The sequence below is a fragment of the Thermothielavioides terrestris genome, chromosome 3 (assembly GCF_000226115.1).
Source record: "Thermothielavioides terrestris NRRL 8126 chromosome 3, complete sequence".
NCBI lineage: Eukaryota > Fungi > Ascomycota > Sordariomycetes > Sordariales > Chaetomiaceae > Thermothielavioides > Thermothielavioides terrestris.
Genome location: NC_016459.1, coordinates 2,121,376 through 2,136,566, shown reverse-complemented (window position 1 = coordinate 2,136,566; position 15,191 = coordinate 2,121,376). Strand labels below are relative to the sequence as shown.

The 15,191-nt window shown below is 59.3% G+C and overlaps 6 protein-coding genes across 6 annotated transcripts; 3 read left to right on the top strand and 3 right to left on the bottom strand.

Moving 5' to 3' along the window:
- Positions 1–851: 851 nt before the first annotated feature.
- On the bottom strand, positions 852–2,255 carry THITE_160478 (uncharacterized protein; the record flags this gene model as incomplete). Its single annotated transcript, XM_003654166.1, has 1 exon — positions 852–2,255. The coding sequence occupies one exon, from the start codon at positions 2,253–2,255 to the stop codon at positions 852–854; it is 1,404 nt and encodes a 467-aa protein (XP_003654214.1).
- A 1,528-nt stretch (positions 2,256–3,783) lies between these two features.
- On the top strand, positions 3,784–6,180 carry THITE_2117028 (glycoside hydrolase family 76 protein). Its single transcript, XM_003654165.1, has 3 exons — positions 3,784–4,313; positions 4,385–5,097; positions 5,195–6,180. Exons 1-3 carry the CDS (start codon positions 4,199–4,201, stop codon positions 5,780–5,782), a joined length of 1,416 nt encoding a protein of 471 aa, XP_003654213.1. The 5' UTR covers positions 3,784–4,198; the 3' UTR covers positions 5,783–6,180.
- Positions 6,181–6,711: 531 nt separating this feature from the next.
- THITE_132251 (uncharacterized protein) lies at positions 6,712–8,200 on the bottom strand (the record flags this gene model as incomplete). Its single annotated transcript, XM_003654164.1, has 1 exon — positions 6,712–8,200. Exon 1 carries the CDS (start codon positions 7,810–7,812, stop codon positions 6,712–6,714), a length of 1,101 nt encoding a protein of 366 aa, XP_003654212.1. The 5' UTR covers positions 7,813–8,200.
- A 558-nt stretch (positions 8,201–8,758) lies between these two features.
- Positions 8,759–9,538, top strand: THITE_2117024 (uncharacterized protein). Its single transcript, XM_003654163.1, has 4 exons — positions 8,759–9,042; positions 9,129–9,236; positions 9,307–9,334; positions 9,411–9,538. Exons 1-4 carry the CDS (start codon positions 8,975–8,977, stop codon positions 9,438–9,440), a joined length of 234 nt encoding a protein of 77 aa, XP_003654211.1. The 5' UTR covers positions 8,759–8,974; the 3' UTR covers positions 9,441–9,538.
- Positions 9,539–10,041: 503 nt separating this feature from the next.
- Positions 10,042–13,082, top strand: THITE_2117019 (uncharacterized protein). Its single transcript, XM_003654162.1, has 8 exons — positions 10,042–10,281; positions 10,411–10,692; positions 10,760–10,846; positions 10,897–10,986; positions 11,046–11,386; positions 11,448–11,754; positions 11,809–12,655; positions 12,722–13,082. The coding sequence occupies exons 1-8, from the start codon at positions 10,138–10,140 to the stop codon at positions 13,045–13,047; spliced, it is 2,424 nt and encodes an 807-aa protein (XP_003654210.1). The 5' UTR covers positions 10,042–10,137; the 3' UTR covers positions 13,048–13,082.
- Positions 13,083–14,010: 928 nt separating this feature from the next.
- THITE_2117018 (uncharacterized protein) lies at positions 14,011–15,072 on the bottom strand. Its single transcript, XM_003654161.1, has 2 exons — positions 14,806–15,072; positions 14,011–14,711 (listed from the first exon to the last, which is right to left on the bottom strand). Exons 1-2 carry the CDS (start codon positions 14,941–14,943, stop codon positions 14,184–14,186), a joined length of 666 nt encoding a protein of 221 aa, XP_003654209.1. The 5' UTR covers positions 14,944–15,072; the 3' UTR covers positions 14,011–14,183.
- Between the last annotated feature and the right edge of the window lie 119 nt (positions 15,073–15,191).

Here is a 15,191-nt window from a genome sequence, read left to right as displayed (position 1 = left end):
TCCTGGACTGACCGGAATGCCTCGAGTGCGACTGCGTCGACGATGACGGGGAGCCGAGACTCTCCTGGACGGCTATGTCATCGGAGCGGGGCCTCGGTCGGCGACGCGGGGCCGTGAAGCGGCAATTGCCGGGCTGCCGCCTCCTGACGCAGTACCCGCACGGCTGGGCGCCGCTGCATTTGATCTTGCGCAGTTTGCAGAGATCACAGGCATTGGCTACACGGGTGCGGATTGTCGACCGGGTATCCATTGTTCTGCAGATTGAACTTGTTGGGTGGACGACTCGGAAGGAAGGGAGAGAAGGAGGAAGAGGGTCGGAGCCAAGCAACGGCTTCGGACGGCCCCACCTGCCTGCACCGACGACCCATGAACCCAACCTGGAAAGCGCACTTTCCGAACTTGAGGCCAATCTACTCTGGACACCACCCAATTTTTGACATGTGGATCACGCCTTCTGTTAGAGAATCGATGCTGCCTAGAACAAAACGCCTTCCTGTTCATGGCTCATCCTGTTGCCGCCCAATCATGTTTGGTGATCCTCGCGCTCCCACCGCAATGCTCCGCTCCGAACCGTGCGAAAGAGAGGCTGTCAAACGTTGGTGAAAGAGCATCAGATTTACCCTTCAAGGTTATCGACAACCAGCGAGGCAGAGGATCGCTGTCGATGTAGGCTCCGCACCACCCCAAATGCAAGACTAACCCCAGAAAGCCTCCTGCCCTCCTGCTTGACCGTCCGTACGATGACAGCCGTATGAGGGCCCGGAAACGAGAATGAAACAACCTGTGCACCTGGGCAAGTGCCCCGGAGAAAAACAAGACAGCCGGCCCCAAAACATCCATGGCCATCCCTCTCAACCCAAGGTCTTGAACAGATCCCCCGCGTACTGCACACACAGCCAGCCATACCGCTCCACCTCCTCCTTGGTACTGGCCCGGTTCATATCCTCGGTATAGATCCTCAGGCACTGCTCGAGCGTCTTCCGCGACTGCTCCAGCCCGGCCCTGCGCTTGCCTTTGACGTCCATCGTCTTCTTCGCCGACCGGGGGGTACCGCCGGTGCCAAGATTCTCACGTCCCGCGCCGCCAGAGCCGGTGCCGGCGTGCTCGCCGGCGTCGCCCATCTCTGCGGCGTAACCACCGTTACCGCTGGCAACACCGTAACTGTCATAATCAGGGTGCCAGGGATACTGCTGCTGCTGCTGCTGCTGCTGCTGCTGCTGCTGCTGCTGAGCCTGAACGCGGGCGCTCAAGGCCGCCACGTCGCTTGACACCTTGACCAGCGCGTTGAAGAGCACCTGGTGGCGGGCTGCCTCCCTCAGCCCCTCGATCTCTACGCGATCCTGCAGCTGGGCGAGGTCGGTGCGCAGGGACTGGAGCGCGGTGTCCTCGATCTTGTGGGAGTTGTTGTTCGCGTGGTCCGCGCAGCTGACACCCGCTGTGAGCTTGGCCTCGAGCGACTTGAGATGCTTGTTGATGGCCTTGAGGGTCTTGGTGTCCGCTGGGGCGGAGTCACCGGGGAGGATGGGGGAGAAGGGAGATTGTGCTGTCTCGCCTGACTCGCGGGGAGGCGTTTTCGGAAGGGTGGTCTCGGAGTGCTGGGATTTGGACTCCTTTATATAGGAAGGGGTCGTCGGGTTGGGGAAGGCCTTGAAAGTATAGTCGACTAAGGGGGCGATGTCGCTCGGGGAACTGATATCCATGGCAGACTCATCAGCCGCCCAGTTCTTGATGGTTCTGGGCTTAGACGGGCCGGCAATAGCCGGGACATATGTGTTCCAGTTGTTGATCGCATCCTCTTCCTCTTTCTTGATCTCCCGCTCGGCCCTTGTTTTCCGGATGTTTGCCTCTGGCTTGGGGCCGCTCTGCGCTGTGGGTGGCTCTGCACGATTGCGCGGGTTTTCAATGATCTCAGCTGCTAGCTCTTTGCCCTTGCTCTTCGATTCGACCTTCGCCTTCTCGGCCGAGTTCAGCAACCGGATCTCTTTGGCCGCCCGCTTGAATTGGAACGGAGTCGGAACCCTGATCGGGGTTTGGTTCCCGGCGACGGAACTGCCAGTCGCAGGACTAATGTCAGAGAAAGCCCAGTCGTTCTGTTCGTTGTAGGCATTCGACTGCTTCTCTCTGTTAAAGTGACGCCTCTTGTTGCGCTTAGCCCGCTTGGCCCGCTTTGCTGTGGGCGATTGCTTCAACTCTTCGGCCAGGCCACGCTTGATCGGTCCGGCCGGCGCAGAAGAGGAAAAGAACTTGGACTCCATCATGAAAACAGAGAACCTCTGGTAGTTCGGAAAATTGGCGTTAGAACATCGGGCAGAAAAATGTGTAGCAAACTCTGGAGCAAATCCTGAAATGAGATCGATCAACTCACCAACCTCGCGACAAGGCGGATTGTTTACCTTGGTTGGCAGACGATGCGCAATCAACAACAAGCTGGGAAGTGAGAGGTGAAGAAAAAGGCAGAAAAGAGGGCGCCAGGAATTGGCGATGACTATTCGCTCTGTCTGGCGACTGAGCGTATCGCGGGGAAGCAGACTCGGTCGATGAGCGCAAGTAGCGGAGGCATAAACGACGATTGTTGAAAGAATTCGTTGAGCGGGCTGCAGCAGAGTGTTGAATCAAATAAATTGCGCCCAACGCGGGAAAGCCGGGGTTTGGTTTGGTCCTGTCACCTGAGTAAAGAGTGTTTTTGGAGAGGACGAGAAAGAAGAGCAGCTGCCAAGGAAGAAACAGTGCAGCAAGTGAAAATGTCTTCCTTCTCTGATTCACTGTTTCGTGCTGGAAGTCTAGATTTACTTCACCGCAGGAATCAGCGGAATGACTAAGTCGCCCTAGGAACTCTAGAAAGTTGGTCCCAGGAAACTCGAAGCTGAGGATTCGCTTGGGATGGGAGCGATTTAAGGGTTCAAAACACGGTTTGGAGAGGTAAAATAAGGCAAGAAGCTTCAAGTTCGGAGTTCTGAAAACTACCTGATTGAGACCAAGGCTTTGCAAGAACTACCTAGTTCCTGAGCTAAGGAATCAGTACCGTGAAGTCTTTACGCTCCTTTGATCATGACGGTCTTCACACACTCAAGAGTAGCTCTGGAAAGAGCACAGTGCAGCAGTTTGTAGATCTAAAAGACTGGTACTACATGACCAGCCAGAAGACTGACTGTGAGAGATGAGCCGAGTGATTCCGGAGTTACTGGGTGTTTAGTGCCTAGGTTGCTGCCATGAAGACTATGTGACGGGAACTGGGTTGCTTAGAACTGGTTTGGCGAGCGCTGAGATCAAGACAATGAGCCGGGTATCTTCAACAAACTACAAACCGAGCATGGCAATTCGCTTCCCCACCTACCTTATGTACTCCTTACTTGCCTTGGCTATTCATTGTTGGATTCGACACTCCTGTAGCCTGGATGCAAGGTGAGGCATTCGCAATAATTAACTTGCTACATATATAGATCCTGAGGGAAACTCCCAAGTTGACGTCTTTTTTTGCTTTTATGTTGACAAGGGCTGTAGAGGTTGACACAACCAACCTGGAAGACAAGACAACGGATTACATCGAGTTCAATATCTCCACTTTTGGAAGTCCTGATGGAGGAGTAGCTCCCGCCAAGACGCCGCGTGGTCAAATACGAGGAGGCTAGAACCTTTGGGAAGCACTGCGGGCTTTGTGGACCAACAAACTCGGAAGTTTCGGCCGAACGTTCGCCCCGCAGAACAGCAACCACGCTAATCTTTCTGTCGGTTACCAACCTGTGTAACGTTAGTAAACCATTCGTGCCCTTTTAGTGTAGTGTGCCACAGTGCCAGAGAGGCGCAGCCAGGGCGCTAACAGAAAATCCAGGGAGCGCGCTCTGCGTTTCCTGTTTAGCACTGTCTCATCGGGCTCGGTGTTTGGGTGTCGCAGGAACAGACAGGCGCTCGGATCCTCAAACCACCCCTGGCCAACAGAGCGGGCCTTACGTCAGGGAACGACGGCCAACTGCCATAGGCGTTCAGCTGACGGTCAACGAGATCTGATGAACTTCGCAATCCAGTAGCTCGGGTCTCCCGCACATCGGGCCACTCAATTCCCTGTCATATCTCCTTGGAAGCCACTTTCCCTGCGCTGCGCCGCTCCGACAATCTTTATTTCCCCGCCAAACACGCGGGCTAGGTCCCGACCTCAGCCCGGCCGAGCGACCAATGCGTGAGGTCCGAGTCCGCCGACAACATGGGATGGGTATCAACCTCCAAGGCGACCGCGCTGCTGAGCGCCGTGCTCCTTGCCGCGACAGGCGCAATCGCAGCCGGCGAGGCCAAGCTGCAGGTTGATCTGAGTTCCCCTGGTGAGTTTTTTTTTGGCCTGGCCGCGGGGGAGGAAGAAGGCTGACATGAAAATGGGATGGGACGACGGCAGACTCGATCAGGGCAGCCGCGAAGATCGTCGCGGCCAACCTCTTTTCCTACTACCACGGCAATCAGCCCGGCCAGACCCCCGGCATCCTCCCGGGGCCGCCGCCGGGCGGCCCATACTACTGGTGGCAGGCCGGAGCGATGTGGGGGACCTACATCGACTACTGGTTCTACACGGGCGACTCAACATACAACGATGAGACGGTCCGGGCCATGGAATTCCAGTCCGAAAACAGCTACCAGCCAGCGAATTGGACGCTATCGTTGGGCAACGACGACCAGGGCTTCTGGGGCATGGCGGCCATGCTCGCCGCAGAGACGAACTTCCAGAATCCGCCAGATGGTCAGACACCATGGTTGACTCTGGCCCAGGCCGTCTTCAACACACAGGCCTGGCGCTGGGACATGGAGTATTGCAACGGCGGCCTGCACTGGCAGATCCCGACCACCAACGGCGGGTACGACTACAAGAATTCGATCGCCAACGTCGTGTTCCTCAACATCGGCGCCCGGCTGGCGCGCTACACTAAGAACGACACGTACGCCAAGTGGGTCGACACGGCCTGGGACTGGATCGAGGGCGTCGGCTACATCACCAAGGACTACAACGTCCTGGACGGCGGGCACACGGAGGAGAACTGCACCGATATTAACCCGGTTCAGTTCTCGGCTAACATGGCCGTCCTCCTCCACGGCAGCGCTATTATGTATAACTACGTATGTGGCTGGCCTGTTTTTTTTTCCCCCTCTCAACCCTCCGCGCCCATTTCCAAATCAAGGTTCCCCCACTAACACCCCCATCCGCCCCTCCCAGACCAACGGCTCCGAAAAGTGGCGCGCCCGCGTCGCCGGCCTGCTCAACCACACCATCGACTTCTTCTTCCCCGACGGCATCATGGTCGAGCGCGCGTGCGAGCTGCCGGACCGCGTGCAGTGCAACACGGACCAGCACTCCTTCAAGGGGTACATGCACCGGGCGCTGGCGACGACGGCGGTCGTGGCGCCCTTCACGCGCGAGCAGATCGTGCGCGTGCTGCGCTCGTCCACCGAGGGCGCCGTGTCGTCGTGCCTGGCCGACGGCACCTGCGGCTTCCGCTGGAACACGGGCTCCTACGACGGCGACAACGTCGTCGGCCCCGCCGGCCAGGAGATGAGCGCCCTCGCCGCCCTCAGCACCCTGCTCATCGACCAGCAGAAGGTGCTCAACGGCCCGCTGACCAACACCACCGGCGGCACCAGCCAGGGCGACCCCAGCGCCGGCGGCACCTTCAATGCGCTGGCGCCGCCCAAGCCCATCACCACGGCCGACAGGGCCGGCGCGGGCATTCTCACCGCCGTCGTGCTCGCGACGTTCCTCGGTGGGCTCGTGTGGATGGGCATGGGCTGGTCCGAGGGGTCGTAGGACGGCTTCGAGAGTTTGGGTCGTGATTAGCGTCTGTGAATGGACTTGTGTAGGGGGACTTAGAGCGTGTGTAAGTAAGCTGGCGTGGCGAGCATGTGGCGCCAGAGACGCGAGCGGTTGGACGGGACGCAGCGCTGAGCGGATTGATGTTCGACTGGGATCTCAATGTGCTGTCTGGCGTTCGGGAGGTGTGCTTTTATATCTAAGGGCCAAATATTATTAGGTTCTACTTGTGCTTGACCTTCGCTCCCTCCCTGAGGTCCTGCTCTCCTGCCTGTGTTGTATCCCTAGCCGCCCATGTAGTCCCTAACCGCCCACATAGCTCGTTCGCGAGTGGACATAAACACAATGCCGAAGGGTTCCTTGTGTCACTGCTTAGAGTCGGCCAGTCGAGTTTTAGAAGACGTGGCCTTCTCGTCAGATGGCGGTCCTCCAGTCTGTTGGGGAGCGCGAAGGATGATTGCCGGAATAATAAACAGCGTTGACTGGTGTAGACTGGGGCGCATCACTGCCATCTCGTCCGCTGCCAGCGTTGGGAAATACAACGCGTTCAGCTAAGTACCTCGATCATCCCGGAGGGCAAAAGCAAACGAGGATCAATTTTGAGTACAGAGTGTCCGCCTACCCTTTGGGCCTTCAACGAATGACGGGCCTCAGAAGGGATATACATGATTCCACAACAAACCCTCATACTGGAGGTAAAGTCAGGGCCACAAAACAAAAAACCTCCCTGGACTTGCCCCCCAAAAAGCCTTCCTGGCATCAAACGGAAGGAAACCTGCCAACTTCCACCTGATTCCACCTTTATTTTTTTTTTTTTTTTTCGTTTTCTCCTTTTTTTTGGTATTGTGTTTTTCCTTTTTTTTTCTCCTTTTATTTTTCAAACGTCCTCATTTCCATCCTCCCTCCCCCTTTGCTCTCTCTCCCCCTCAGCCTCCCCCTCGGCGATACCCAGCGCCACGGCCAGCGCCGCGCCACGGCGCCCACGAACCGCCAGGGGGCTGGTGCTGCCCGGGGCGCTCTTCGACAGCCCCAATCACATCCCCAAACTCCCTTCTGATCCAATCCCCGGCAGAGCTTTGGCCGTCGCCCTGCGGATAATGGGCCGTCGTGCGGGGCACCAGACTCGTACTCGGGCCCGCGGTCGCGTTCGGAAATGCGACGGCATTCACATTCGCATTCGCAGTCCCGGTCGCGGCCGTATTGGCGTGGGTGCGGGTGCTGGCGCCCGCGTGCCACGCCCGCGTCTGCGCGTTGAGCAGGCTCACGATGTCGCGCTCCTGGCGGGCCATGGTGGCCTCCAGCGCGGCGAAGCGGCCTTCCGCGGCGCCGAGGCGGCCTCGGAGCTCCGTGATGGCGGCATTCATCTTGTCGAGACGCGAGTCCTGCCTGTTGATGCGGGCGTCAATCTTGTCGAAGCGGACGTCCTGCTTGCCGAGGCGCGGGTCGAGCCTGTCGAGACGGATGTCCATCTTGAAGAGGCGGTCGTTCGCCGCCCTGTCGCGGGGCTGGCTGGCTTGGCGGTACTCGGCGAAGTCGGCCTCGAGCTGCTCGACGCGGCGGAGGAGGTCGGTGGGGGACGGGTGCGCGGGCGCCTGCGGTTGCTGGTGCAGGCTCGCTTCGCGGGCCTCGTCGGCGAGGGCGGAGAGCCGGTCCGCGATGTTCGTCAGCAGTTGCTGGTTGAGCGGCGCTTGAGCGGGCGAAGCGGAGGAAGAGCCGGCGGAAGAGAAGACCGACGATGAGGGAGGCGGCCACAAGCTGGATGAGGACGAATCAGCTTTGCTAAGGTTCAGTCCGATCTGTGCGGCGGCGTCTATGCCCTTGGACGCTTCGCCGGCGGCATTGCTGCTGCTGCTGTTGTTGCTACCCCTACGGGGCCGCTTGGCCAGGTTGGGACTGGGCGTTGTGGTGCGATCGCGCTTCTGACCCTGCTCAGGGACGCGCTCGGCCGCGGGGTCGTTGCCGGACATAGTCGCGTTCCCTTTGTGCTCCGACTGGGCTCGTCGCGAGCGGCGATAGCACCTCGGCATGGCTGAGAATGGAACTCTGGACCGGAAGCCTGGTTAGTCGCAACTTCGCCGACATCGAGCAGCAGAACCCAACTGGTCGCTTGGTAATAGCAACCAGTCGGTGCCATAGGTGGTGCCATACCTTAATTGTCGACCGACTAGACGAGTTTCAACGCGCTTCGACTGCTCCGAGCTGTCGAAACAGGCGACAAAGGTTGCAGAGATTTCAATCTTCTTGTCTTCTTCCTTTGAGATAAGAAGAAAAGGCCAGCGGCGGTAAGAGAGGAGATCAGCAGATGGTGCTCCGCCCGAGGTGGTATGGAAGAAATTGGTCTGGGAGGAAGAATGGGTGGAAGAAGCGAGAGAAAGGAGGGCCAGGATTCCAGAGGAATAATAGGAAGCAGGCAGCAAAAGAAAAATAGTCGGCCGTCGCCGGCCCGGAGCCAGCACCGGCCAATCACGGTTCCAGCGCCGATGCTGTCGGACTGGCGGAGGCGGGAGGTTGGACCGGGGCCGGACCGGGGCGGGGCCGGACCGGGGCGGGGCCGGACCGGGGGCCGGGGCCAGGCCGGGGGTCGCACATTCACGCTTGGATGCTCCGGCTCACAATTGTCATTGAGGCGCCAGGTTGTCTGCATAATCCTGTAATCGACTCGCTTGACGCAACCCAGGAATTCCATATTGAAGGCAGCAGTCTCCTCTCTCAATGTGCGAAGAGAGCTGCTCAACGACAGGTTCACAGATGGCTCTTTCAGGGGTGACTACCATTATGCAACTCCGTAATGCGGCTTCCCTTCTCTCCTTTGACGGGCTCACAGTTGGGTGAACTGGTAAATGGATCTAGCTGAACGTTTACTCTGTCAACATTCTTGGGTGAGTTTGGAGGAATTGGGATGTATGGACAGATTCATTGGGTCTTTGTGGCAACAGATCGTTGAGTTCCCGCCCCCTTATTGACACCGTTCAGGGGCTGACCCAAGGCGTTGCCAGGCGGGTATTCCAGGAATCCCCTGGGGCGTGTTGGCCCGTGCGATAAGGCTGTCCCATGCCAGCCGCATGCGGGTCAGCGCTAAGACATCCGACGTCGCAAATCCCGACGCCAGCTGTTCTGGGGCTAGGTGGCTCGCGTCTTCAACATCGCTAACAAACGACGAATCTGCCAGCCTAGGTAAGCGAGGCTGCGATGATGGCGTCGACAGCAATCAACGAAACGGAGCCCTGGAACCGGGAGACAAAACAAAAGTTTGAATCGTGTGTCCGCTCTGCTCCCCCCTTCCCCAATGCGCTCGATGCCGGCTTGCTGCTAATGTTCGAGCTTTTGGCCCACATCACAACAGCAAGGACCGCAGCGAATTCTTCGACCCATGCCAAGAAGCAGCCGCGCGGAGCATTCGGTGTTTGAACCGCAATGGGGGCGACCGGACAATGTGCACAGATTACTTTCAGTCAGTGCCGGCGGCCTGGCGGAGAACCACCGGATCGGAATATGTGTTCGCTGACGGGGCTGTTTCACAGGGCGTATAGGGACTGCAAGAAGTCATGGGTACGCATGCGACGACACCTGTTTGCCCCTCCTCCATCGAACGGCGACCGCTGACTCGAAGCCACCATGCGGACAGATCGAGAAGCGGAAGATGGAGAAGCGATGATGGCGCCCGTTGAGATACGTCACTCCAGGTCGACGAGTCGGTCCGAGACGGCATTCACAAGCCAGCATGGGGTTACTTGGTGGGGGACTGGCGGTGTATGATTACATGCAATTGTGCGGATGATTCGAATCGGAGGCTACTTGCGGCACCGACCGGGCCGATGGTGGGCGTTTGGAGGTCGAGTGGGAGCTAGACCATGGGAAGCTGGATCATGCACCACGATTTGTCGACTCGGAGGAGCAACACTGTTGGAGTTGGAACTCGTCTCGCGAAGAGCAAGACGCGAATCTCTCCCCCGCGGATCTGCTGCTGGCGGATAGGTGGTGACCCTAGGTGGGGCCCAAACTGGTGGAGCACGGACCAAGCTCAGCAATCACCCCGCCAAAATGGGACCTGGTTGCGGCCACCCACCGAGGCTCGTCGACATGACTGTTCGATCTCCTTCGCAACTTACGAACTAGCTCTTCTGGCCTTCTCTACGTTGGAGGGCAGGCGTTGGCACTGATAGCCGAAGCAAGATCGATCGTCAACCCGGCCGCGAGGGAGTCGAGGGCCAGGGTGTGTGTGTCCGGATTGCTCGCGGCCGTTTGCAGCGCGCTATCCCGCCAAATTGCCCCTCCCCCACGTTGGGCACAGCGAACCTTAATCCGTGCTTTTTTGGTGCCTTGCACAAGAGTCGCAAATCCCGCTATCTGCCATGTCTGCATACAGGTATGGCCGCCCTGCCCTGCGCGGCAGCGTCGACGTACAGTTGCAGACGGCCTTCAGCGACGGGAACTGGAACACGGTCATCCGTCTCGCCGCCAAGCGCGCAGCGGCCACGAAGGATCCCTACTATGAGGTGTGTCTCACCAACCGTTCGTCACACATCTCACACCTTATTCATGATGTGCCGTGTCATGTCCGCCCATGCATGTGACGATGAAGTGAGCAAGCAGCCTGGTACTCACGCATCCGTCTCGTTCATCAGGCTGTCAAAATCTGTGCTGAGTCGCAGCTGGACGGCACCGCCGAAAAGTGTGCCGTCCTGGCCGCCGTCGACGAGCTCGTCAAGAACAAGAAAACACCCGACATCGACATCATCGAGCTGTACGAGTGGGCATGCCGCGACTTGTTCAACTATGATGTCGAGTATGCCGACACCCTGGGACCCCTGAGGGCCCGCTGGGCCAAGGCCAACCCCAGCAGCCCCCTGGCCCTGCAGTGCCTCCAAGCCTGTTTGGAGAAATGGGATCTCGTGAGCGCGCAACAGGTCCGTTGCCCCCAAAACTCTTGTCCCCGGCGTGGCACTCATCCCTAACGTGACTTGTTCCCGCCAGATCGCGACCACCTTGGACAAGACCCACGCCAACACGGCGGACCGCCGGTACATGTTCTGGAACATCACGCTCACCTTCCTGCTTTCAGTGTGTCTCCCTCTCTGACCGCGTGGCCTGCTCGAGACTGACATGGACAGGTCAGCCCCCAGTGCACTGATGCGTCTCGCAAGGTGTACAGCCTTCTCGCCGTTCGGCAGCTCGAGCGAGCTGCTGACCTGACCGAGAGCGTAAGTCGACCGTCATTCCTGGAGTGCCGAAGTCCTGCTGACCTGACCTGCTCCTCAAGTCCGCGAAACTGGAACCCACTGACAGGGGCTTGTTGACCGAAGAAGAGATCTGCCTCTATTACCGTGTGCTGCGCAGCCATGGAACCAAGGAGGAGTTCATCTCTCGGCTGCAAAGCCCCAAGTTGGGCGCCATCAGCCAGCTCAAGGAGGGCCGCAAGCTGCTATTTTGCGAAGGCTTAGACGCGCTCGAATCCTGGGGCGAGTGGGACCTAATCTACAAGCTCTGCCGCGAAGCTTTGGTCCTCGGTCTCGAAGGGGCTACCTCTCCCTTCTTCGTATGCGACCTGCAGACATGGAGAAAGTTCGCGACGGCCGCCAGCAAAACGGCCGATCCAGACGGGTAAGGAAGCCCCCTTCCGCAACATTCCGGATCTTTGCAATGTTTACAGGTTCTGCCTCAGTTCGCTCGCCGAGGTCCAAAACATCCTAAAGCGGTACATCGAGATCAAAGACAAGGCAAGCGAGATGTACAAGAAGAATCTTAGCTTGGCGCTCCTCGAGACTACTTTCCGCCTGCCTGCGACGGCCGTCAACCCGACCCGCGAAAACGAGCGCTTGTCCGCTAGGGTCATCCAGATAGGGCTGTTTCTGGATCAGTACTTCGAGAGGCTGTCCGCATTCGACGACATCAAGGGCTACGTGGCCGAACTGAGCTTCGAGGAAGTCAAGGCTCTGATGGAAAGCGTGGTGCCTCGAATACTAGACGAGGTATGTCTTTGCATTCGCTTGCCTAGACTGCTTTCTGCTGACCAAAGTGTCCAGGATGCCAACAAGACACGCAAGATCGTGCTCGAGGCCTTGTCATGCAAACTCCGCTATCTTCTCTCCACATGCCCGCAAACACTCACCCCCCAGCCCTCGGTTGTCGAGGGTCAACCGCAGGATAAGCCGTTCCAGTGCCGGCTCTGCAGCAGCCCGGCCTCTCTTCCGTGCGAGTGCTGCCTCAGGAAACTTATACTCGACGCAGCAACTGCATATGAGCGAATAACTGGCGAGAAGGAGCTTTTGGCGGCCATCCCCCGCTTGGATAAAGATCCCAGGCTGGATTTGGCGCTCGTCATGGGCGCAGCTCTCCTCAAGCTGTCAGGGCTGCGGCCGCGGACATCGGACGTGACCCGGTCGCTGTGGCAGGATGTTGACCCAGGCCTGTTTTTGCAAGCCGTGCTCCTTCTCGACGCCCAACTGAAGGAGACGCCGGGCGACACCGAATTGCGCCTGTTACTTGTTAAGCTGTACCTGCTCCTCGGCTGTGCCTCGTACGCGTACCAGCTCTGGATCCCGCTCGACGTCAAGAGGACAATCCAGGATGCCCTCAGCCCCCTGTTCTTCGACAGAATATCTGCACTTGCTCCCGGCCTGTTTCAGGGGAATCGTGGCTTGATGGAGCCATTACGCAGTTTCTACAACCAGAGCCTGCGCGAGAAATCGCCGGTGCGCATCTGGGATGCCTTTTGGGCAGGCAGCTACACCAGCATTCTGGACATGACCGAGTTCGACGGCAACCTTCGCAGGAGTTGCACGCTGATGATGACGCTGGTAGAAGAGCGGCGGGCGATCAGGTGCTACGGCGGGAAGATTGACTGTGAAATCGAGGAGCACCCGCTTACTGGTGAGTTCTCGCTGCACCATATCCTTTTCCAGCTCTGTGTATGTACCGGCTGACAACCAGCCTCAGAAAACATCGATGACGACACGACCCTGGTCGACAAAACTGACCACGGGCCCTTCCCCAACCTCGAGAGCTTCCACGGCCCCGCGATGCACGAGTTCCTCAGCCGCGGCCCGGGGCTTTCGGTAGGTTTTCTACATCCCCGCTCAGTCACACCCAGTTCAAGATTCCTGACCCGCCGCAGAACGAGCGTTCGCACCTCGCCTTCCTGTCGGAACAGTACCTCGATCTCCTGTTGTACAAGCCTCCCAAGGACTACAAACCCTCCTCCAAAACAAACGAGGTCGCCCTGCGCGACCGCGACTACGCGCTCGAGACGCTCTCGCGTCTGAGCAACTCGCTGACCGACTTTCTGCACCAACCGTCCACCGCGTCGCGCCTCACGGCGCCCGAGACAACCTACTACACCGTCCTCTCCCTCCTCTCCGCCGCGCTCCTCATCGCCCTCTCCACCCCGCGCTCCGAACCCGTGCCCAAGACCCTCTCGCTGCTCAGCTCCTCTATCAAGACCGCCCTCACCACCCTCCGCACAAGCATTTCCCCGCCCTCGCCCCCATCCCCGACCACCAACGGCACCACCGGTGCCGCAACCACCGCCACCACCCCGACAACTCGCAGCCCCCAGCTGCCAACAGCGTGCACGACGCTGACGGAGCTGCCCACCCTCGCCGCGGTGCGCGACACGGCGTTGGCGATCAAGCACAGCGCGGCCTTCGCGCTGGCCGTCCACGACCGGGAGCTCGCGCGCGACCGCAGCGGCCGGTCCGGCCTGCACCGCGACGCCCTGGCCGAGATGAAGGCGCTGCACGAGGCCGCCGCGCGCGCCCTGGCCGAGGCCAAGGCCGTCGTGATCCGGCTGAAGGAGGCGCTCGGTGAGCCCGGGTGGTTGGATCGGCTGCTGGACGTGGCGTTGCCTCTCTCGGAGGGTGACGATGAGGGCGGACGGGGGAAGGGAGGGGAGGGGGAGGAGGTGGTGGTGGGTGGATACCGCGGGGAGATCGCGAGGTTGATTGAGGAGGTTGTTGGCGGCAGGGCGGCGGCGGAGGAGTGGGCTGGCCGGGTCGTGGAGAGCTGGCGCGAGGTGGTGAAGGGGTGGGGGATGGTCAGGATGGAGTAGTTCATGGTGGGAGACTCGGAAATGGCTGCAGTTGGCAAGGGGGTGTATGTGGAGGGGCAGAATTCAAGGTATGAAGTTAGTTGGCACCCATCTAGGAAGTCAATACATGCAACGGTGGCTTCTCCAAGCTGTCCCCTCTCATATGCCTATGCCCCTACCCATGCTCCCTGGCACCATCGCTCGCTATGTATGCTGAGTTGTCATCATGTCCTAAGCCAAGCATGCACTCAAGAGAAAATCAAGACCACAGTTCAATGCTCGCCTCAGAGATAGTTTATATCGCAACTCTTGACCACGATATGGGTCACCAAACGAAGAAAAAAAAAAAAAAAAAATGAATATCGCCTGCCTTCAACGCCCCACCGGGTATCCGGAGCTGCTACTCCGCCGCCTCGCCTTGCGCGCCAGCACCTCGCGCCGCTCCTCCTGCAGCGTCACCCAGACCCAGAACCAGCTCATGGTCTCGACAAAGACGAAGGTGAAGAACAGCCGGTTCTGGAGCGCCGCGCCGCCGCCGCCGGCATCACCACTGCTCCCGACCACGGAAGGGTGGGCGAACCAGCGCCCCGGCGACGACGACGACGAGGACGAGGACGAGGACGACGAGGACGAGGAGGGGAAAGCGGCATGGTTGTTGGGGTCGCCGTTGCGGCCGGCGAGGAGGAAGGCGAGCGGCGAGGACGCGCTGAAGAAGAAGGAGTAGAGCGCCAGGCCGAGCGACAGCGTCAGCCGCAGCGGCGCCTGCATGCCCCAGTAGTGCACCAGGCAGATGTCGTCTGGCAGGGAGAGCGTCGCGAGGTCGCTGATGCCCGAGGTGGCGAGGACGACGGCGAGGAAGGCGAGCGCGGGCGAGGGTGTTTCGAAGGCGCGTGAGTGCGGCTGGAGGGCGAGAGGGGAGGGGGGGTGTTTGGTTAGTGGGAGTTTTGAGTTAAGAAGGGAGGGTAAGGATGGGGAGGAAGCTTCAGTAACGTACCAGGCCCATGGATTCGCCTAGCAGGTAGACCACTGCTTGATCGGCCACTGTGCCTGGGTTGGTGAAGAAGAAGAAGCCCAGGGTGATGTGGAAAAGGCAGAGCGATGTGAGTATGGTTCGTGCCGAGATGAGTGCCATGATGAGAGAGGTTCGGTGAGGATGGAATTGTCAAGATTGGACATCAGAGATGGCGCGCGTTCGATGATTTATGGACTGTTGGGCCGGGAGACCAGCGCCATGCGGCAGGGAGCCTGGGTGCCTGGGTGGTGCAAGTCGCACGAGCTCTGCTGCTGTGTACGGAATACTGCGTCGAGAGGTAGGGGGTGACTCGGGTAGGCGCAGCGCATGTGGGCGCAGCAGAGCGCTGGTATCTGCAGTTATCCTCG